Here is a 22411-nt window from a genome sequence, read left to right on the forward strand (position 1 = left end):
TCTTGAGACCACAGGCTAGTTTCCCCTTTCTCCCAGTATTACTGTACTGTATTGGTTTCTGCCGCATCTTTAACTTACCAAGCAGAAACACCATCCCAAGGACTGTGTGATGTGGTTGGACAGGTCCATTTGCAAAGAGTGAAGATATAAGAATAAGAGGTGGCACGTGCCTGAATCGCAGTACTTGAGAGGCTGAGACAGGAGGATCATGGGTTCAAGGTCAGCCTCAACAACTCTGTGAGATCTTGTTTTGAAATAAAAAAAATAAAATAAAATAGGGCTGAGGTTATGCCTCACAAGTAGAATGCTTAATCCCCAGTACCAAACCAAACAAAAGAGTAGTAGTGTTTAATGAGGGCAGTGCAGAATAAGGAAATTCTTGCACCTGTCTGCTTGACAGTTTGAGCTAAGAATCAAACAATAAAAACAATCTCTCACATACTAGCTGAACACAGAAGTCCTTGGGGGTGGGGGGAGGATACAGCTGGTCTAAGAATTTTAAAAGGAAAACATCTGACCTTTTCCTTTTTGTGCCTGATTAATCTCACTTAGCATAACACTCTCAAGTTCCATCCATTTTCCTGAAGATGACATAATTTTGTTCTTTATCCCTCAAATGTGGAAGCTAGGGAGGAATCAGGACAAAAAAGGGTCTTGTGATGAAGGAGGAGAAGCCCTAGTGGGGCGATGGAGGGGGCCTACAGGAGGGAAGCGGGGGGAGGGATACTCAGTGAAGGGAACACTTCAATGGCCATGATGGAAATACACAAAATTATCAATGCCAATCTCACTGTTGTGCCTGTGGAGGGTGAGGGAGCTGGGTGCCTTGAGCATGTATGTCTTTATCATTCTGAACTTCATCATGATGTATGGTTATAAAGCACCCATAAAAAAGAGAAAAACATAAAAAGTTATAAAAGGGATTTGAAACAGAGATGGTGCTAAGCATCCTCCTATTCATTCATTCATTGTTTTATTTTTTTGGTACTGGGGATGGAACCCAGGGTCATTCTACCTCTGAGAGACACCCCAGCTCTATTTTTTTATTCTTTCTTTCTTTCTTTCTTTCTCTCTTTATTTTTGGTGGCACTGGGGTTCCTGGAAGCCCTTCTACCTCCGGGCTACACTCCCAGACCTATTTTTACATTTTTATTTGGAAACAGGGTCTCCTAAGCCAGCGCGCGTGGCTGGCTTCGAACCCGCGTGATCCTCCTGTCTCTGCCTCCCAAGCGCGGGGATTACAAGCGTGTGCCACCACACCTGGCTATTCTTTATTTTTGAAACAGGGCCTCACTGAGTTGAGAAGGGCCTCGCTAAGTAGCTGTCCATGAACCGTGATCCTCCGGTCTCCACCTACCCAATGCTGGGATTAAAAGCGTGCACCACCACGCTCGGCCTCCGATTCATTCTTGAGCCATCCTCAAGGCTGTTACTGTGAAGTGGCTTTGGTTATTCCCTTTTCACACTATAGTGGAACAATTAAGAGCCCGAGCTCACAATCCCGCCCCACCTTTAACTCTCTAGCAGCTGCGGCTGTGGGAAAATTCCTCTACTACTCAGAACTTCTGGCTGCTCTTTGGCGGTAAGAGTATCAAGTGCATATGATTGCTTTGAGAATTAAGTGCTATATTAAGCACTTGGAAGCCTGGCCTGTTGCTCTCAATAATACAAGATAACGTCAGCAATGTTAGGTTACAGATGACAAAATTGAGCCTCAGAAAGCTTCTGGAATGAATCAAAGGCCCGAGCCAAGATTCAAATCCAGGTCTGTTGTCTTCAAAGCTCCAATTATCTTTAAACTTATTTTAGTTAAAGGCCCATTAGATTTCCTTGACCAAGAATTAACAGAAGGATTCTGGGACTATTTTTCTACCATATAATAATAATAACAACAACTGAATATTCACCAGCATTATTAATAGTTGATGAGCATTTGCTAAAAGCCAGCTACTATTTCAAGTAATTTTCTCTTATAATTCTCACTGTCTAACCTCATTGACCTTTTAAAATATATACTCCAAAACATTTCCAGCCTGGTGTGGTGATACACACTTGTAATCCCAATACTTGGCAGAATGATACAGGAGAATCTTGGATTTGAGACTAACCTCAGCCACTTTGTGAGGGCTTCAGCAACTCAGCAAGACCCTGTTTCAAAATAAAAAAATAAAAAAGGTCTAGGAGCTGTAGCTCAGAGATAAAATGCACCTGGGTTCAATTCCCAGTATCCCTTCCCCCAAAGCATTTCCATCTCATGGATGCAGAAATTGAGGCACACAGCTATAGACCCCAGGCAGAAGGTGGAGTTTCTCTGCAAGATCATTTCCAACCCAAACATTCTTGGGGAGTGAACTGGCAGCTAGCACTTCAGCACATACCACGCACTCTGGTCCCCCAGCTAAGCTTCCTGAAAAGCAGGTGGCAGCTGGAGTGGGGCTCCTGGCCTGTGATTGGCTGCCATCATTTGTGGTTAGCCCTTTGTGGCAGGGGAGGGGGACTGGGAAGGACAGTGGAGCCTGATAAATAACTCAGTGGTGTGCACCAAGGGACAAAAGAGCAAGGAGGGAGTAGAGGAGACTTTTGCCTTCTCCTTGGTATCCAGTAATATCACCCGACTTGCAGACATCCCAGCACTTGGCCAGGCAGCCTGCGGAGCAAGGTAATACTTGTACTTGTCACGCCTTGAGCCAAAATATTTATTACATTTTAATGGTTCTAATCAGAAGCACTTGAGATTTCTTTCTTTCAGGCGATGAGGAGAGAGAATGAGCATCAATTTTGTTTTTGCTAATGTATGAAAATAGAAAAGGCACAGGAGGCCAAGTTAGGAGAAACTAAGGGCTCATAAGAAAGATGCAATATATCTAAATTACTATCACCGAACGCTATTGTCAGAGGAAGGGTTTAAGGAGAACTTGAATGAAAGTGTCAATGAATCAGCAGAGGGAAAGATGTGAGGCTCCTGGGAAGACAGAGTGTTGGTCCAGGCAAGAAAAATAATCAGGAGCAAAGAAATTCTGGGATAGGAGGAAATGTGCCATCCTAAGTATTGCAAGAGAGTTCCTGATCTTGGCTGGACTAAGTAGAAGATGGGTGCTCTCAAGATGTGAAAACCATGTGCCACTCGTAGAAGGATCACTGGTTTAAATGCAATTTCAAAAAAGAAAAAAAGAGGTAAAAATGCTATTTCTTTGTTCCATCCCAGACAATTGATTCTCTGTGATGTGATGACTTGCCTTAAAAAACAATCTCCCTGGTGATTCTGACTCATATGAATTTCGAGTACTGCCGTGGTAGAGACCCTGCTTTGAGGCCATGTTCTTGTGTTGTGATTTTCTGAAGTGATTCAAGGAAGAAGTTGCCTAGAGGAAGGGCAAGAATCTGCAGGTTATTTCGTGGATGCCTGGGACTTTCAAAAGAACTTTGATGCAAGCCGGGCATGGTGGCGCACGCTTGTAATCCCCGCGCTTGGGAGGCAGAGACAGGAGGATCGCGCAGGTTCGAAGCTAGCCCTGCTCGCTGGCTTAGGAGACCCTGTTTCCAAATAAAAATGCAAAAATAGGTCTGGGAGTGTAGCCCGGAGGTAGAAGGGCTTCCAGGAACCCCAGTACCACCACCAAAAAAAAAAAAAAAAAGAACTTTGATGCTATCCATATTTTGGTATATGATGCATATCAAATAGTAATAATAGTATTTATGCAGTGAATGAACACATGAGTGGGACAGGTGTGACAATAAGAAATCACACTCAAGTATAATAGGTACTTGAAAATTGTACAGATGGCATTGAAGAAGTTAAGAGGGAAGATAGGGAGCCAGGTAGTAGATGTGTGTGGTATGGGGTCAGGGACCAGGGTGGAAATGGTTCTGCTGTTGTGGTCCAGCTTCCTAATGTAACTAATGATGGCACTTCTGCAAACTACAGCTTTTGCCTAGTTCAAATCACCTCATATTGGCTTGTCAACATAAGTCCCTGCCCTGTGGAGGGAGGGACTCCTGCAGCGGTGGTAAAAGACGACTGGCAATGTTGAGACAGATGGGGCCTGATGGAAACAGAGCTGGGCACCATAATCTCAGCCTTTTTGATCCTGGGGTTGGTCTCCTGCAGAGACTTTTTTTTTTTTTTTAAACAAGAGAGGAGAGCAACTGTTTGCAAGGTTTCTGAATGTTAAGACATTAGTACAAGATAAATCCTGCACCATTCTAACTTCTTACTGTCTACAGGTTCATATTTGAATCCTTTTTTAGCATGTTTAACAGAAAAGAAAGATAAGTATCATGCTCAGATTTGTAACTTATCCAGGTCTTAAATTTTTATGGGGGAAATTTCAAAAGAAATAACGAAGAAAAGATTATGGGATCTACTGTTGGTGGGATTACAAATTAGTTCAACCCCTATGGAGATCAGTGTGGAGATTCCTCAGAAAACTGGGACTGGATCGATTATATCATCTGGCTATACTGATCCTGGGTAGCTTTCCAAAGGAGTTGAAACCAGAGAATTGCAGTAATAAATATATGCATACCCACGTTCATGGCAGCACAATTCACAATAGCCAAATTATGGAGACAATCTAGGTGCCCATCAACAGATGAATAGATTACAAAATTATGGGATACCCATACAATGGAATTCTACTCAGCAATAAAGAAGAACAAAATTATGACATTTGCAAGAAAATGGGAGGACCTGAGAACATTATGTGAAGTAAGATTAGTCAGTCACAGAAAGTGAAGGCAGGGAATGGCCTAACTTATCTTAGAAGAATAAGGAACTTAATTAACTATAAACAACTTTGAGGTGTTTATGGTTCACTTGAAATACCTTAGAGGTCACTGAGAACTTTGAAATGGTTTGAAATTGTTTAACTCTCGCATATCTCTGCATGACGAGCAACCTAACAGGATTTCTCTTGGCCAAGTCTTAGGAATTTGGCTTTAATTTTTATGAAAATGGTCAACATCCAATGCAAATGCATGTAGGGTGGAAAAGCCTTGGTAGTTTAAAGGGAAAACTTATAAAGGAACTTGGGTGGCAGGATCAGGATTAGTCTTGGCCACTGTCATTTTTTTGTAGTCCCCCAAGTCCCATCGCTGCTCAAAGTGTACTTATCTGAGGATTTGTCTCTGTGACTACACGACTATAAAAAATATCTCCACAAACTGGGCATGGTGGAGCATGCCTGTAATCCCAGTACTTGGAGGAGGATTGCAGGTTTGAGGCCAACCTCAGAAAATTAGCTAAGCTTTCAGCAACCTAGTAAGATCCTGTTTTAAAGTAAAAACTAAAGAGGGCTGGGGGAGTAGCTCTGAGGTTCAATCCCTAGTACCTCCCTCTCAATCTCAACAGTTTGGCTAGTTAATTAAGGGAAACGCATATGTTGCTTGATAAAATTGGTAAAGTGTTAACCCAGGCAAATTTGAGAGATATGAATGGGATGTCAAAAATATAGTTGCTGTATTTCCAATCGTGTACTAAAGAATTTGGGGAAAATGCTAGGCATGTTGACATGCACCTGTAATCCAAGCTACTCAAGAGGCTGACACAGGAGAATCACAAGTTTAAGGGTCATCCTGGGAAACTTAGTGAGACCTTGTCTCAAAATAAAATCAAAAGGGATGGAGATGTAGCATAATGATAGTGCACTTGCCTAGCATGTGCAAAGCCTGAGATTTAATCCCTGGTACAAAAGGAAGGAAGGAAAAAGGAAGAAAGAGGAAGGGAAGAAGGAAGGAAGGAAGGAAGGTTGGTTGGATTTGGAGACTAGTCTACTTTGGCCTAGAGAATACTTCGATGGCATTGTTAGACTTTTTAATATATCCCTTCTGATGCCTATATAACAACCCAGATTGGTAGGATTTCCTGGCATATGTAATTTGTTCATGAGAAGAAAAACATTCCTCCCATTTCTCCTTATTACAAACTGTAGTGCTAATGACCATTGACCAGCAAAAACTTTTGGGATGACCTGTGTGGGTTTTAGCTGAAATTACTTGAATTTTTCATCTTAAAAGTCCTTCAGCATCTTAGTATGTGGACGCTATGGTTTGTTGCAGGTTTAAAGAACTCTGTGGTTTTTGTTTCTAATATACATGCAGCCTTATAATTTACAGAAACACTCACTAATTAAAATTGTAAGCATAATTAATATCCATGATACTTATTATTAGTTTGCATCCATAAAGCTTAAAATTCACTTCATCCTTTCAAGTAGTGAGTAATTAGTTGCTTTGGGTTTGTAGTTTTATCATCCCTTTATGACCCTTTTGGAAGAAATAAACAACCAATCTCCCAGAAGACTGCTTTAAAAAGCTAGAAATATATTGTCCAGCTAGTGCAATGAGGTTAATACAATGTGGAAAATATTGCTTTTCTTGGGTATTAGTAGCCAGTTTATCTTTGCATTCACTGACACATAACTATTGAACACCGAATGTTTACTAGGAACTTTTGGAAGGCAAAGATGAATCACTCAAAGATTTTATTGTCAAAGACCTTCAGGTTTTTGCAAAAAAGAAATTAAAATAGACATATATACAGCATTTAAAACCATACACACACACACACACACACACACACACACACAAAAACACGAACACACTCACATACACACAGTATAAATGTCCTTATGTACTTTGAGAACAGGGAATGATTCTTTGCTCTATGATCAGCATCTAACATAATATATAAAAATAGGACATGTAATAAAAAAAATTTGGGTTAGGCATGGTGGTGCATGCTTGTAATCCCAGTATGTGGGAGGCAAAACAGGAGGATCGCATGTTCGCATGTTCGTGGGCAGTCTCAGCTACTTAGTAAGGCCCTCTGCAACTTCGTGAGACCTTGTTTCAAAAATAAAAGTATAAGAAATAGAGCTGAGGGTGTAGCTCAGAGATAAAATGCCTCTGTGTTCAGTACAAGGACTGCAGAGAGAGAGAGAGAGAGAGAGAGAGAGAGAGAGAGAACACGAGAGCAGAAAGAAAGAATGAATGAATACTTGAATGTATTGATTTTTTTTCACTTCCAAGACACATCAGTGAAACATGGACATTTTTCCTAACCTGAATTGTTTTCACTGTCCCCAGGCACTTCCGCCAGCATGGCTGTCTCCTTGCCACCCACCCTGGGACTCAGTTCTGCTCCTGATGAAATTCAACACCCACACCGTAAGTTTTCGGAGTGGAAATTCAAGCTGTTCAGGGTGAGATCCTTTGAAAAGGCGCCTGAAGAAGCTCAAACGGAAAAGAAGGACTCCTCTGAGGAGAAGCCCTCTCTTGAGCAGTCTCCAGCAGTCCTGGACAAGCCTGGTGGTCAGAAGCCAGTCCCGATTCAACCAGCAGTGAGAGTCCATCCTAAGTTTTCAAAGAAATCCTGTGGTGATGGAAAAGCAAGGGAGAAAGCCATCCACCAAGCCAACCTTCGACGCTTCTGCCGTATCTGTGGGAGTTTTTTAAAAATGGATGAGCACAACAGGAGGTACCCAGTCCATGGGCCTGTGGATGCTAAAACCCAAGGCCTTTTACGGAAGAAGGAAAAGAGAGCCACTTCCTGGCCAGACCTCATTGCCAGGGTTTTCCGGATTGACGTGAGGGCAGATGTTGACTCTATCCACCCCACCGAGTTCTGCAGAAACTGCTGGAGCATCATGTACAGGAAGTTTAGCGGTGTCCCGTGTGAGGCTTACTTCCCAAGGAACGCAGTCATAGAGTGGCATCCACACACGCCATCCTGTGACATCTGCCACGCTGCCCGTCGAGGCCTCAAGAGGAAGAGACATCCATCCGATGTGCAGCTCAGCAGAAAACTCAAAACGGTGCTTGACCGATCAAGACAGGCCCGTCAGCGCAAGAGAAGAGTTCAGGCAAGGATCAGCAGTAAGGAAGTCATGGAGAAGATCACCAACTGCAGCATGATCCATCTCAGTACCAAGCTCCTGGCTGTGGACTTCCCGGCACATTTTGTAAAATCTATCTCCTGCCAGATTTGCAAGCACATTCTGGCTGATCCTGTGGAGACCAGCTGTAAGCATGTATTTTGCAGGATCTGCATTCTCAGATGCCTCAAAGTCATGGGCAGCTACTGCCCCTCTTGCCGATACCCATGCTTTCCAACAGACCTGGAGACTCCAGTCAAGTCCTTTCTGAGCATCTTAAATTCCCTGTTGGTGAAATGTCCGGCAAAAGAATGCAATGAAGAGGTCAGCCTGGAAAAATACAACCACCATGTCTCAAGCCACAAGGAAACAAAAGAGACTTTGGTGCATATTAATAAAGGGGGCCGGCCCCGCCAGCATCTTCTCTCACTCACCAGGAGAGCTCAGAAGCACCGGCTAAGGGAGCTCAAGCTACAGGTCAAGGCTTTTGCTGACAAAGAGGAAGGTGGAGACGTGAAGTCCGTGTGCCTGACTTTGTTCCTGCTGGCACTGAGGGCCAGGAATGAGCACCGGCAAGCCGACGAGCTGGAGGCCCTCATGCAGGGACGGGGCTCCGACCTGCAGCCAGCTGTCTGCTTGGCCATCCGTGTCAATACCTTCCTCAGTTGCAGCCAGTACCACAAGATGTACAGAACCGTGAAAGCCATCACAGGGAGGCAGATCTTTCAGCCTTTGCATGCCCTTCGGAATGCCGAGAAGGTCCTTCTGCCAGGCTACTACCCCTTTGAATGGCAGCCGCCGCTTAAGAATGTGTCCTCCAGCACCGGCGTCGGCATTATCGATGGGCTGTCTGGACTTTCCTCCTCTGTGGACGATTATCCAGTGGACACCATTGCAAAGCGGTTCCGCTATGATGCGGCGTTAGTGTCTGCTTTGATGGACATGGAAGAAGACATCCTGGAAGGCATGAGATCCCAAGACCTTGACGACTACCTGCCTGGTCCCTTCACTGTCGTGGTGAAGGAGTCTTGTGATGGGATGGGAGACGTGAGTGAGAAGCACGGGAGCGGGCCAGCTGTTCCAGAAAAGGCAGTTCGTTTTTCCTTCACAGTCATGAAAATTACCATAGCCTGTGGATCACAGAACATTAAAGTGTTTGAGGAAGCCAAGCCCAACTCTGAACTGTGCTGCAAGCCGCTGTGCCTAATGCTGGCAGATGAGTCTGACCACGAGACCTTGACTGCCATCCTGAGCCCTCTCATTGCTGAGAGAGAGGCCATGAAGAGTAGTGAGTTAATGCTTGAGATGGGAGGCATCCTCAGGATGTTCAAGTTCATCTTCAGGGGAACTGGATATGATGAAAAACTTGTCCGGGAAGTGGAGGGCCTCGAGGCTTCTGGCTCAGTGTACATTTGTACCCTGTGCGATGCCACCCGCCTAGAAGCCTCTCAAAACCTCGTCTTCCACTCCATAACCAGAAGCCATGCAGAGAACCTGGAGCGCTACGAGGTCTGGCGTTCCAACCCCTACCACGAGTCAGTGGAGGAACTGCGGGATCGTGTGAAGGGTGTCTCTGCCAAACCTTTCATCGAGACAGTCCCTTCCATAGATGCACTCCACTGTGACATTGGCAATGCGGCTGAGTTCTACAAGATTTTTCAGCTTGAGATAGGAGAGGTGTATAAACACCCTAATGCCTCCAAAGAGGAAAGAAAAAGATGGCAGGCCACCCTGGACAAGCATCTCCGGAAGAAGATGAACTTGAAGCCCATCATGAGGATGAATGGCAACTTCGCCAGGAAGCTTATGACTAAAGAGACCGTCGAGGCAGTCTGTGAATTAATTCCTTCCGAAGAGAGGCACAAAGCTCTCAGGGAGCTGATGGACCTTTACCTGAAGATGAAACCTGTGTGGCGCTCATCCTGCCCGGCTAAAGAGTGTCCAGAGTCCCTCTGCCAGTACAGTTTCAACTCACAGCGTTTTGCTGAGCTCCTCTCTACCAAGTTTAAGTATAGATATGAGGGCAAAATCACCAACTATTTTCACAAAACTTTGGCACATGTCCCTGAAATTATTGAGAGGGATGGTTCTATTGGGGCCTGGGCAAGCGAGGGGAATGAATCTGGTAACAAATTGTTCAGGCGCTTCCGAAAAATGAATGCCAGGCAGTCCAAGTGCTATGAGATGGAGGATGTCCTGAAACATCACTGGTTGTATACGTCCAAATACCTCCAGAAGTTTATGAATGCTCATAATGCATTAAAAAACTCAGGGTTTACTGTGAGCTCTAAGGCAACCCCAGGTGACCCATTAGGCATAGAAGCCTCTCTGGAAAGCCAAGATTCAATGGAGTTTTAAGGGCAACCACGTATGAGTTGGTGTTTACGATGAGTTTTCCTCTGGGTTGCAATTGGGTCTTCTCCTAGCACCCTTCACTGCGGTGTGCAGGGCTTCACCACGTGAGAGGTGGGAGGTTGGAGTGAGAGGCCACCGAGGCTGTAACCATGTCAGAAATGGGTAACTGATGAGCTGATTGTCTGCGCCATTTCAGGAGTTCAGAAAAGCAACAGGAGAAATCAGTTATTTGAAAGGTCAATAACTCAGAACAGGAGAAATGGCAGGGGACCAGAGATGAATAAAGATATGTGTGTGTGTGTGTGTGTGTGCAACTGAGTGTCATAAAAATCAAAGCCAGGCTTGTCAAAGAACAGCCAGGGAGGCTAGCAAAGGAATTTGTCTTGCGGAGTGCTTTTATCTTGCCCTTGATTTTATTATATTTTGTATTGAGATAGGATAAGCTTTTTTTCTATTTTATATTCTTGGTTTCTTTATTTTATAAATTTCAAATATCTTAAATTATTCTGTAAGATTGAAAAGAGCTTTTCAGATTTCTCTAACAATAACTTCCATTTGTCCATCATGATGACCTTCGTAAAGTTCTTGCAACGCCTTTTCTCTTTTGGTCCATGTATGCAGAAATAACTCACATCAAGAAAAGTTTTGGAAAATAAGGACTTTTTGTAGGTTCAAATCATATCTCTGTTTTCACCTTCAGAGTTTAGGAGGTTATCTACTGTCATGAATTTTTCAATAAGGAGGTTAGAGAATATACCTGTTAGCTGGAGATAACTGTTAAATCTTTGGATAATACATGTATACTTTGTTCATTTTTACTTTTTAATTTCATGTAATTTAGAGTCTCTAAAATGATTTTTCATACAATCTCAAGGTCACAGAGACTTTTAAAAATGCAGATTTTTGTCACTGTCTAAATACAGACTTAACGTTCTTCCTGAAAATATCCTCCATATTTTCTCTATATGAAACTTGGGTCAATTTGATCAAATCCAGGTTTCATAGAGTCCTCCCCTCTGCAGAAATGTTCTTCTTTCTATTATGATCAGTTTACTTTCAGTGTATTCAGATTTTAGTAGCAAGATAATGCTGTACTTGTTAAATTTAGATGGAGGCTACACATAATATAGTGGAAGTGTTAACATTTATATATTGTTTATTTTTAATTTTTCACCACTCAGGATTTTCCACACTCCCTTTGCCTTATTTTGCCTCATGACAGCTTCCTGGGGGTGGGTATTGTGGTTATCCCTACTTGACAGAAGGCCAAATGATTTGCTCAGAGTTACAGGGACAATAAATACTTGATTTGGAGTTGAACCCAGGCCTTTTATCTCCAAATTTCATGTTCTTTATACCTCAAACTTAGTAACTCTGTTTGAAAACAGTATCAGAAGTGATTTAGGATCTATAGCGAATCATAGAGTTTATAACCTTGAGATGATATCTCTTGGGGGCAGGGTTGGGTAAGTTCTTAAATCACTTGTATTTTTTGAGCTTTTTGATAAGAAAGCAAGGCTAAACCTCTAAAGAGGCCACAAAAGCTCTGGTGGCTCCAGTTATTTGTAAACTATTGTCTGCATCCTTAGGAAGTTGGGATTTGCCAGTTGCTAGCAATTTAGAGCAGGCATGGGATTTTATATACTAGTGAGTCATAATGACATGTTAATGTTAATTAGTTTTTTCTTTCTTTGATTTTATTGGCCATAATTGCCACTCTTCATACACAGTATATCAAAGAGCTTTGTAATTTAGTTGTCAAACACGCATCAGTGACATTATCCTAAATGGTATGCATTTGGTGCTTTTGCGGGGACTGAACTCAGTATTTTTCATTAAAAAATACAACAGTTTTTCTTGCTTTTTATAGGCTATCTAAGGTTCATAATTTTGTTGTCAAAACACATACATATTTTACTATTACTTTAAAAAAATAACTCGTTTTCATTTTGGAAACGAATGGGCTTCTAAGCCACCCCTTCCTTTCATTCTGTCTAATCCTTCCAGCATGTCTGCACTTCTAAACAGGCAAATTCACATAATCATCCTGCTCCCCGAAGCATAATGGTACTGGCTTGTATATTTTTCCTTCTTTTCCATTCGGTGACTCAATTGGTGGCACTATAAATACTTTCCAATATTAAACCCCCCTTTTCTAGCATCTACAATTTCAAAAACATGCAGCTACAAGCATGATTTATAGCACAACCTTCTCAACAATCCCTTAATCAGATCACCTTCTGATAAACCCCAGGAACATCTGGCTTCAGAAATTTCAATATGGAGAAATGCTGCCCATGGTGATTTTTTTTTTTTTTTTTTTTTTTTTTTGCCTTCATTGTGGAGGTCACAGTATCCTAGACCTGGTTTTATACTCAAGTTTTATTTTTAACAATACTCACTGCAAATGGAGTCACGTACTCCAGGGGAATCCACCACACTGAATGGAACACTTTCTTTCTTTCTTTGAAGTATAGACCGAGGCTTCTGAAGTGCAATACGTTTTTCTCCCTGGAAACCTGCTTTTACAAGTTGTCCCACCAACCCACTGATCTGTGCTGCAGGGAGCGGAGATCAGGGCTAATGAAAACTGATGAACGGTTGGTGTGAGGTTAAGAAGTGCTTTGGGACTAATAAACATGCACCTGGACTCCAGAGCAGGAAGGAGAGATATCTGTTTCTTCCAGGTGAACTGGAAATTAGTTTTTACTCAATTTGTCTTCACAAAATAGAGATGAAGATAAAGGTAGTTTTGGTCGAGAATGTGCATTTTATATTACATTGACCAGAATTCAAATTCCATACAGCTAAGAGGCAGAGGATTTGTTGTAGGTACTTGTGGTGGTTGGGGGAATAAGTTATAATGTGGATGCAAGCATCTTTTTATTGCAGATGTGTGTGTCTTCAGAATTATATGACAAATCACCTATGTTTTGCTTGTTAAGAATTTTAAGTTAGTGTAGATACTTTGTGCCCATTTTGCTTTTCTCCCATTGAACAGTCTGCATAAATATGCCTCACAATGAATTTTTTGGTGAGATTTTTCTTTTTGTGGAATTGCGTTTTACTTTATTTTTCTTACAAATATTCATATGTTTTATTTAAGAGCTTCCATAAGCTTTCTGATTTCTCCTTTAGTGAAAGTACAGGTGCCAGAATGCAGTTGATTTACTTGATGCAGAGGACCTATGTTCCCATGTTAAATATTTTCAAATTAAAAAAATATGAGTTTTGCTGGTCGTGGTGGCACACGCTTGTAATCCCCATGCCTGGGAGGCTGAGACAGGAGGATCGCACAGGTTCGAAGCCAGCCTCAGCTACTGAATGAGGCTCTCTGTAACTTAGTGAGACCCTGTTTCCAAATAGAGTATAAAATAGGTCTGGGAGTATAGCCCAGAGGTAGAAAGCCCCTGGGTTCCACGCCAGTACCACCAAAAAAAAATGAGTTTCAATGTGTATTTTTATATTTTAATATTTACAGTTATTAATATTATTTTTACTGGTAACAATTTTGTGTTTAAACATTTGAAATAAAAGCTAAAGTTTTGAAAAGAGTGGGTATTGTGATTTACAGTATTATTATATTATTACATTTCAATGCCATCGAGTTTAGCACTTAAAAATCAGCAAATTTATCCTTGAGGGATATAGAAAATAAATTTGATAATTTTTTGAAATAAAATAGCATAGTAATAAAAGGTATAATTTATCCTACTGTAGGATGAGACAATTTGTCTCTGGATCCTTAAGGTAAGTAGTAGACCTTCTGCTTTATTATTTTTAAACTCCTTTGAGAGTTTGATAAAAAAAATATATACTTTTCCAGGAAATTCGTATGTGCTCAAAACTGTAGTCAGGCCTGGAGAGGTAGCACAGGCCTGTAATCCCAGTACTTGGGAGGATTGCAGTTTCAAGGATAGCCACAGCAATGTAGCGAGGCTTTTAGTAACCTAGTCAGACCCTGTTTCAAACAAAAATATGCACATATATGAAACTATATTTACCAATCTCAGTGAGACTGGTAAGGGAAAGGGAGGAAAGAGCGGGATGTGGAGGGAAATGCAGCAGTGTTGTGTGCATTGCATTTCTATAACTGTCTGCCTCGGTATGGCCTATAATTACAACGCACCAATAAAAGCATAAAAATAAAAAAGGGTTGTGGGTCTAGCTTGGAGGTAGAATGTTTCTGGGTTCAATTCCCAGTATCACAGAACAAAACAAAATAAAATGAAATCTAAAACTTTGGTCAAAATTTTTGGTTATTGACTTATCCAGGGCCCCTCAGATGATGGGGCAAAACTGACTAGAACCAGGTTCTTTTGTGTTTAACAACAACAACAACAACAGCAACAACACAGCAGCAACAACAATGCAGCAACAACAGCAGCAATAACAACAACAGTAGCTATCATTTACTAGCTTTTTTTTTTTTCCAGTGTGGTAAGCACTTTTCTAGAGGCTTCCATGCTCCCTTTCAATCTCACTCTTAAAAATATTGACATATGATCAGGGCGTGGTGGTGCACGCTTGTAATCCCAGCATTTGGGAGGCTGAGACAGGAGGATCACGGGTTCGTGGGCAGGCTCGGCTACTACTTCGTGAGGCCCTTTGCAAATCAATGAGACCCTGTTTCAAAATAAAGAATACAAAATCGGGCTGGGGGTGTTGCTTGGAGGTAGAATGCCCCTGGGTTCCATCTCCAGTACCACACACACACACACACACACACACACACACACACACACACACAAATTGAAATATGTCTGTACTCATTGGTAAATAGCCTGTGACTCAAGACCCAGTGCCCCCATACTTCCCCACCCCAAACTCCAAGAAGCCAGGATCACTCCACAATTTAACAAGTAACAAGTCAACTCGTGGTAGAGCTGGGGACCTTTGGGACCCGGCTTTTTGTACATTTGAATATTACACCTGCCTTTAAGAATGTGGCATCTCCTTACCTTTTAAGCTTTAACTAAGGTCTGCATCCCTCCCACCTTTTCTTACTACTTCAGCCTCTATTGCAAGCAGATATTTACAGGAGGCCCTCTCTGAGCAGGCGGTGTGGGCTTCAAAGGGAGGCCATTGGAGGTACAGTGGTGGCCAGCACAGGCAGCTGGGCTCACAAAGAGCCATGGTAAGCCGGACATCAGATCAGCAATAAGGCTAATGAGTCCTTGGCGACCCACTTCAGTCGGTGCCATGAAGAGAAGGCAAGCGATGCAGTCAGAGTAAAAGCGGTACAGTGTGGAGCCGGGCGTGGTGGTGCACACTTGTAATCCCAGCATTTGGGAGGCTGAGACAGGAGGACTGAGGTTCTCAGACAGCCTCAGCTACTACTTAGTGATGCCCTTTGCAACTCAGTGAGACCCTGTTTCAAAATACAGGGCTGGAGGTGTAGCTTGGAGGTAGAATGCCTCTGGGTTCCATCCTCAGTAACACACACACACACACACACACACACACACACACACACAAAGGTGCAATGTGAAGCCCAATAAAATGTAAACAGGGGAGTCCAAGAAAGCACCCGGGAGGAGGGACCATTTAAGTGGAGACAGAGAAGGAGTGGGATGAGGTTAGGTGAGTCACCTGGGGTGATCCACCTGGAGCCAGCAGAGCCCACCAGGAAATCAGAAGTGTTTAGGAATGTAAGGCAGATCTGTGAGCAGGAGTAGACAGAGGGCAGAGATGCATGACTAAAGAACTGGGCAGAGCCTTGTCATGCAGGACCGGATAAGCTTCTTCTAGGTGTAGGGGAAGCCATTGAAGAATTGGGGGTGGGCGCATAGCAGTCTGCACCCCTGGGAGTGGGGCACAAGTGGAGTGCTGTGGGAAGGTCTTAAGTGCAAGGGATTTCTTCCAAGTCTGGGAGGGGTTATGCACACTCATGTAAATGATGTGGTAATGATTTTAAGCATTTCTTTTACTTCAATGATATGTTGCCTAGAAGTTCATAAGCCTCACTGCCTCCAACGGCAGTGTCCAACCCGAGCCAGGAAGAGATGAAGGGAGGTTCTGCAGCCTGCGACAGCCTCGTCTTTCAGGAACTCAGCATTTCTTTCCCAATGTCTTTTCTGTCTTTCTCGTGGAAATTTTCTTTTTCTCCCTTCTGGCCTTTAGAAAATCTTCATTTTTTCTCCTTATAAGTATACTATTTTTCTGCCTTGTAAAAACACATCCCGACTTACTTGGAGGTCAAGACTTGTGTATTATTATTATTATTATTTTTGGTGGTACTGGGGTTCCTGGAAACCCTTCTCTGGGCTACACTCCCAGACCTATTTTGTATTTTTAGTTTGGAAACAGGGTTTCTTAAGCCAGTGAAGCTGGCTTTGAACCGGCGTGATCCTCCTGTCTCTGCCTCCCAAGCTCGGGGATTACAAACATACGCCACCACACCCAGCAAGACTTATGTGTTTCTTTCTTTCTTTCTTTCTTTCTTTCTTTCTTTCTTTCTTTCTTTCTTTCTTTCTTCCTTCCTTCCTTCCTTCCTTCCTTTCTTGGTGATACTGGGGTTCCTGGAAACCCTTCTACCTCCGGGTTACACTCCCAGACCCATTTTTATACTTTTTTATTTGGAAACAGGGTCTCTTAAACCAGAGAGGCTGGCTTCAAACCTGCGGGATCCTCCTGTCTCCGCCTCCCAAGGGCGGGGATTATAAGCATACGCCACCATGCCCAGCACTTGTGTATTTTTATACTGAGATCAGATCAAGGTTTAAATAAATATCCAGTCTCACATTGCTATCTTTTCATCTTTGTCTTTAAGAAGTTTGTACTTGTTTATGGTTCAAAAGCAATGATTTCCATCTTCTGCATACCCGCAAACCAGTCCTATTTTGAGTTAGTATAACTATACACTCTGCATGACACGCCAATTAGTCTAGTCTATACTTTCCATGGTCTGAGTCATAGCATCTCTTCTGTGGAGGCCAATATAATAAAGAAAACTGAGATATATTTTGGCCAATTTTTTCTCCTTCCTTCCTTCCTTCCTTCCTTCCTTTTTCCCTTCCTTCCTCCCTTCTTTCTTTCCTTCTTTCCTTTTTCCCTTCCTTCCTCCCTTCCTTTCTTCCTCCCTTTCTCTTTTTGTTCCTTCCATGCAGGGGATTGAACCCAGGGGAATTCTACTTCCAAGGTGTACCCTCAGCCCTATTTTATTTTGTGTAAAAATGGTCTTGCTAGGTTGCTGAGAGTCTCACTACATTGCTGAGGCTGTTTTTGAACCTATGATCCTTCTGTCTCAGCCTCCCAAGTGCTGGAATTATAGGTGGGTGCCACCATGCTCTGCAAAAACTTCGTAATTTTACATATATATATATATGTATATATATATGTAAATCATATATATGTAAATCATATATATATATATGATTTTATGTAAATATATGTATATATGTATATATGTAAATCATATATATATATATATGATTTTAAAAAAGAGTTGTGATTGCACAGAGAGCCTGCACTATATAAGCTATGCAATTGTTTCAGGTGCACTGATTCATTTTCTATATCTCTGTTGTGCCCATGACTCCTATTTAAGACCCTGAGTTTCCTAAAATGGGACTACTGATTTAGCTTTCTTTTTCAGGTCCTATAATATTTAATGTGAATCTTGGAATTTTCATAAATGCTTACTAATAGATACACTGAAAGGAACTGAGCCATAGATACAGGAGATCTTTATAGCTAAAGTATACACACGCATTATTTTAAAAGAATATAGTGCTATGTGCCTGTATGTTTCTATCACTCTGAAACTCATTATGATGTATAATTACAATGCACTAATAAAGGTGTAAAAAAAGAACCTGAATAGTAAAAGAAAACCAACAACTGCAGAAGTGAGTTCATATAAGTCTCTATATAATGAATCTGACTCAATTCAATGGACATTTATTAAGCAACTATAATGTGTCAGAAACAGTGCTTTCTGTTAAGGGCATAAAGTTAAAGAGGAAATTATTCCTGAAGACCTCACTGCCCAATAGAAAAGGCAGGCATTATAAATAAGTTCTATATAAGTTAATAGGCGTTATAAAAGAGGTGGCTCGGACAGAAAACTGAGTGTTCCACTTTGTTTGGGCTGAAGACTTTACAAAAAACATCGAAATTGATTTATATCCTGAAGGATGATAATTATTCACCAGGAGGAAGGATTTTCCCAGTTGAAAGGTGTTTAGCATTGATAGAGTCAAGAACAAAGGGGATGTGGAGAAGAGGAGGATGGGTGTAGAGAATCATGTCATGCCATATTGGCGCATTTGGGTTTTTCCCCAAAGAAAACAAGAAACCACTTGAGTTTTCATCAATGAAATATGAGACTTATTTCTGAATGGCTGCTGTGTTCCCAGCACAGTCAGAAGATTAGAGGAGGACTGGTGGAGGCAGGAACTACTTTGTTTAAGTGAATGGTAACGAGGGCAGTCGCAATGTGCATACAGAGCATGCAGTTTTGTTTCTAGTTAGAATGCCCCTGGGTTCCATCTCCCCAGTACCACAAAAAGAAAAGAAATTGTCTTCTCAACATGCAGTAAAAGGATGTGTGATATAATGTGAACAGAAAGCTTTATTCCTTGCACTTCTGAGAATACAACTTATAATTTGCAGGCATTATAGCTTTCTAAGGGGCAGTGGGGTTCAGAGGAGACTTCCTGGAGGAGGAAGAGGCATCTAACCTGGGATATAGAGAATGGATCCAAATGGGCCAGGTGGACTAGAGTAATAACAGATTGTTCAAAGGCTCTGGGGTCTGCAATAGCCAGGGATGCTCACTCGCAGTGTTCTCAGTCAGCACGTTTGGGGACTGAGCACAAAATGTGAGGAAAATAGTGAGCTGAGAGAAAATCCAGGAGAGGAGTCAACATGGAGCATTCATATCTTTTCACTAAACCTCATGTACTTTGTTTTGTTACTCTGTGGTCTACCAAAAGGGAAATAATTTCCTATTAATCATCATCCCTGACTGATCTCACAGTGTGACTTTCAATACAGGATGAGATCACATACTTTCAATGATATCTTCTAAATTTATGGAGCATCTTTTCTTTCTTTCTTTCTTTCTTTCTTTCTTTCTTTCTTTCTTTCTTTCTTTCTTTCTTTCTTTCTTTGTGGTACTGGGGTTCCTGGAAGCCCTTCTAATTCCGGTTTACACTCTCAGACCTATTTTTATATTTTTATTTGGAAACAGGGTCTCTAAAGCCAGTGAGACTGGCATCGAACCTGCGTGATCCTCCTGTCTCCACCTCCCAAGCGCGGGGATTACAAGCATGCGCCACCACACCTGGCTATGGAGCAACTTTCTAACAATAGTTTGTGGTCACTAGCCTTCCTTTTTTCAGTTTACCTGAAATATTTTGAGGTAGTCCTTAATGATGTCTGGTCTAGATTTTATATATATCACTTGGAATTTGTTGTTAGTTACCATGTTTAATACTGAAAAACTTTGGGAATAGCATGAAAAATCTTTTCAAAATAAAATTTACCCAGAGTTTCTGAACGTGTTTTATTGTGAGAAAGGAATGAAATGACTTTTTGAATCTAAATAACAATTTTATTTTCAGATATTATTTTGATTCACAAAACCTATTCGATCCTACGACTGCTCTCTGATATAACTGGAGCTGGATAAGATTTTATTTTCCTCTTGGATATTTGGGGGTCCTGGGTCCTGTCTACCCTCCGGGCTGAGACCTCTGCACCCTCTAGTTGTCACGTCAGCTAGACTGACCTTTCAGTTCTGTAAATGTTACAGACCTCAGATTTTTCAGGCATATTGGACTAATATACTGCTTTCATTCTCCTTTCCCTTCCCCTAACACAGTGAACTCTGCTACATCCTTTAAAATGATCATGGTGGGAGTCCATATGCTTATTTCTTGCTACTCCATGAAAATAATTTCCAGACTTCACTTTAGAATTGTGACCCATATACTTAAACATATCGAAGTCAATCACTAAACCAAGCTAGGGAAGGAGGGACGGGGAGGGAATGGGGTGAGAATTGGGTAGGGGTTAAATCAGCGATGTGTACATGTTTGTACACACAAGTTTTTTACCCCAATATGATGTTTGAATATAATGCACCAATACAAAATAAAAAAAAGAAAGAATTGTGACCCATAGACAAAACCCCACCGTGCTAGCTTGCTCTCACTTTGTTCTGACTTCAAGTGGCAATGTTTCCCTTAAAGCCGCTAATACCACCTTAAACACGGTGGACTCCAGGTGAAGAAAGGTGAATGAGAGACCATGGCTGGCTGAAGTACTTAGGATAAGTGAAATGTTTTCTAGAAAAATACTCCAGGAGGGAAGAGACTGGTTTCTAAACCCACCTAATTATCAACTGATGTCTTGAAGCCTCATAGTTAACAGAACTTTTAACGACCTAGATAAAGAATGTCTCATCGAACATTGGCAAGTTCATTGATTTTACAGTAGTCACCGATGGCAAACTTCATGTGTTGAAACACACTCACAAATTTCTATTTCTCTCTGTACAATCTGCTGCCTGCGAACGTCAAGGCATTTTTAAAAAACTTTATTATTTTGGGAAATAATCAGTATTGTTCTTCCCCCATGAGGTTTATTTGGTGATCATTTTTCAGGTATTCTTATTTATCTCCTTTATGCCAGGATGCTAAATAGCAGTGGGTTTCAGTTTATTTGTGAAAATTACCTCAAATAATTGATGCAGGTATTGGCTTTGACACATCACCAGGGTATCATATAATTGCGGCAGTCTTTGAAGAAAGTGGCTGCAAAATGTTCAAGAAAATGAATCAAACATGAGATATATTCTTTATTTCTTTCTTCATGTTAGTGGAGACTATATATGGACATAAGTTGTTCTGTTCATGACTGTAATTCAAAGGTTTTTTTTTTTTTTGTGGTACTAGGAATTGAACCCAGGGATGTTCTACCTTTGAGACACACTCCAAGCACATTTTAGTTTCGTTTTGAAATAAAGGCTCCTTCGGTTGCTGAGACTATTTGCTATTTTGCCTAGGCTGGTTTAGAACTTCTCACCCTTTCTATCAGCCTCTCAAGTACTGGGATTACAGGTGAGCTCCACCACACCAGCACAAGGGGCTTCTTAAAATGAAGACAGTTAAGCCGGGGGGTGCACGCTTGTAATCCCAGCATTTGGGAGGCTGAGACCGGAGAATTCGGCTCGCGGACAGCCTCAGCTACTTAGTGAGGCCCTCTGCAACTTAGTGAGACCCTGTTTCAAAATAGAGAATAAAAATAGGGCAGGGGGTGTGGCTCGGAGATCAAATGCCCCTGGATTCCATCCCCAGACTCCCCCCCCCCAAATGAAGACAGTGTGGTGGTGAATGTCTGTAATTCCTGCGCTTGGGAGGCTGAGACAGTAGGACTGCAGGTTAAAGGACAACCTCAGAAAATAGTGAGACTCATCAACCTAGTGAGACCCTGTTTCCAAATAAAAAATATTGAGCTGGGGCTGTAGCTCAAATGTAGAATGCCTCTGAGTTCAATCCCTAGTAACACACACACACACACACACACACACACACACACACACACACACTGTATGAAGAGCACTACTGTGGGGTAGAATTGATCTTGATTTTAATTTTTGACTAACAAGCTGCTATATTACATAAATAATGATTCCCTTTGGGTATTAGTTTCTTTATTTGCTATATTTGTCTTAACTTCTCTGTAGGTTGTTATAAAAATGACACAGGGATATAAACATAATCTACATTTTTTGGTACTGAGGAATGAACCCAGGGCCTACCTTTGAGCTAGGCCTTCAAGCTCCTTTTATTTTTTTATTTTGAAACAAAATCTAGCTAAGTTAATGCACGCTGGCTTTAAATCTGTGATTCTCCTGCCTCAGCCTCTAAAATACTGAGATCCAGGCATGGGCCAACACACCTGACAACATATCATGATTATTATTACAGCTTTTGTGTTTAAGATTTCTTGAATGAAAAAAATTACAAAAATTCATTTAAGATATATTTTATCAAAATACAATATATATAGGCTGTAGAGTGACTGTATTAGCATTGTGTTAAATATTATCACTCAACCCACATAACTAAAACAGGCATTTTCAATTAAGCTTTAAATATGATTTTTATTATTGTTTTGATTTTAAAAACATGTTTTAAAAATGTAATTGAATCTGAAAGGTTTTTGCAAAA

At 41.5% G+C, this 22411-nt stretch overlaps 1 protein-coding gene across 1 annotated transcript; it reads left to right on the forward strand.

Annotated features, from left to right (window-relative positions):
• Positions 1–687: 687 nt before the first annotated feature.
• Positions 688–10232, forward strand: RAG1 (recombination activating 1; the record flags this gene model as incomplete). The annotated part of the gene is made up of 3 exons (XM_080690633.1): positions 688–834; positions 1525–1582; positions 7087–10232. The coding sequence occupies 3 exons, from the start codon at positions 688–690 to the stop codon at positions 10230–10232; spliced, it is 3351 nt and encodes a 1116-aa protein (XP_080546759.1).
• Positions 10233–22411: the final 12179 nt, after the last annotated feature.

Source organism: Muscardinus avellanarius (genome assembly GCF_963383645.1).
Source record: "Muscardinus avellanarius genome assembly, chromosome: 1".
Classification (NCBI taxonomy): domain Eukaryota; kingdom Metazoa; phylum Chordata; class Mammalia; order Rodentia; family Gliridae; genus Muscardinus; species Muscardinus avellanarius.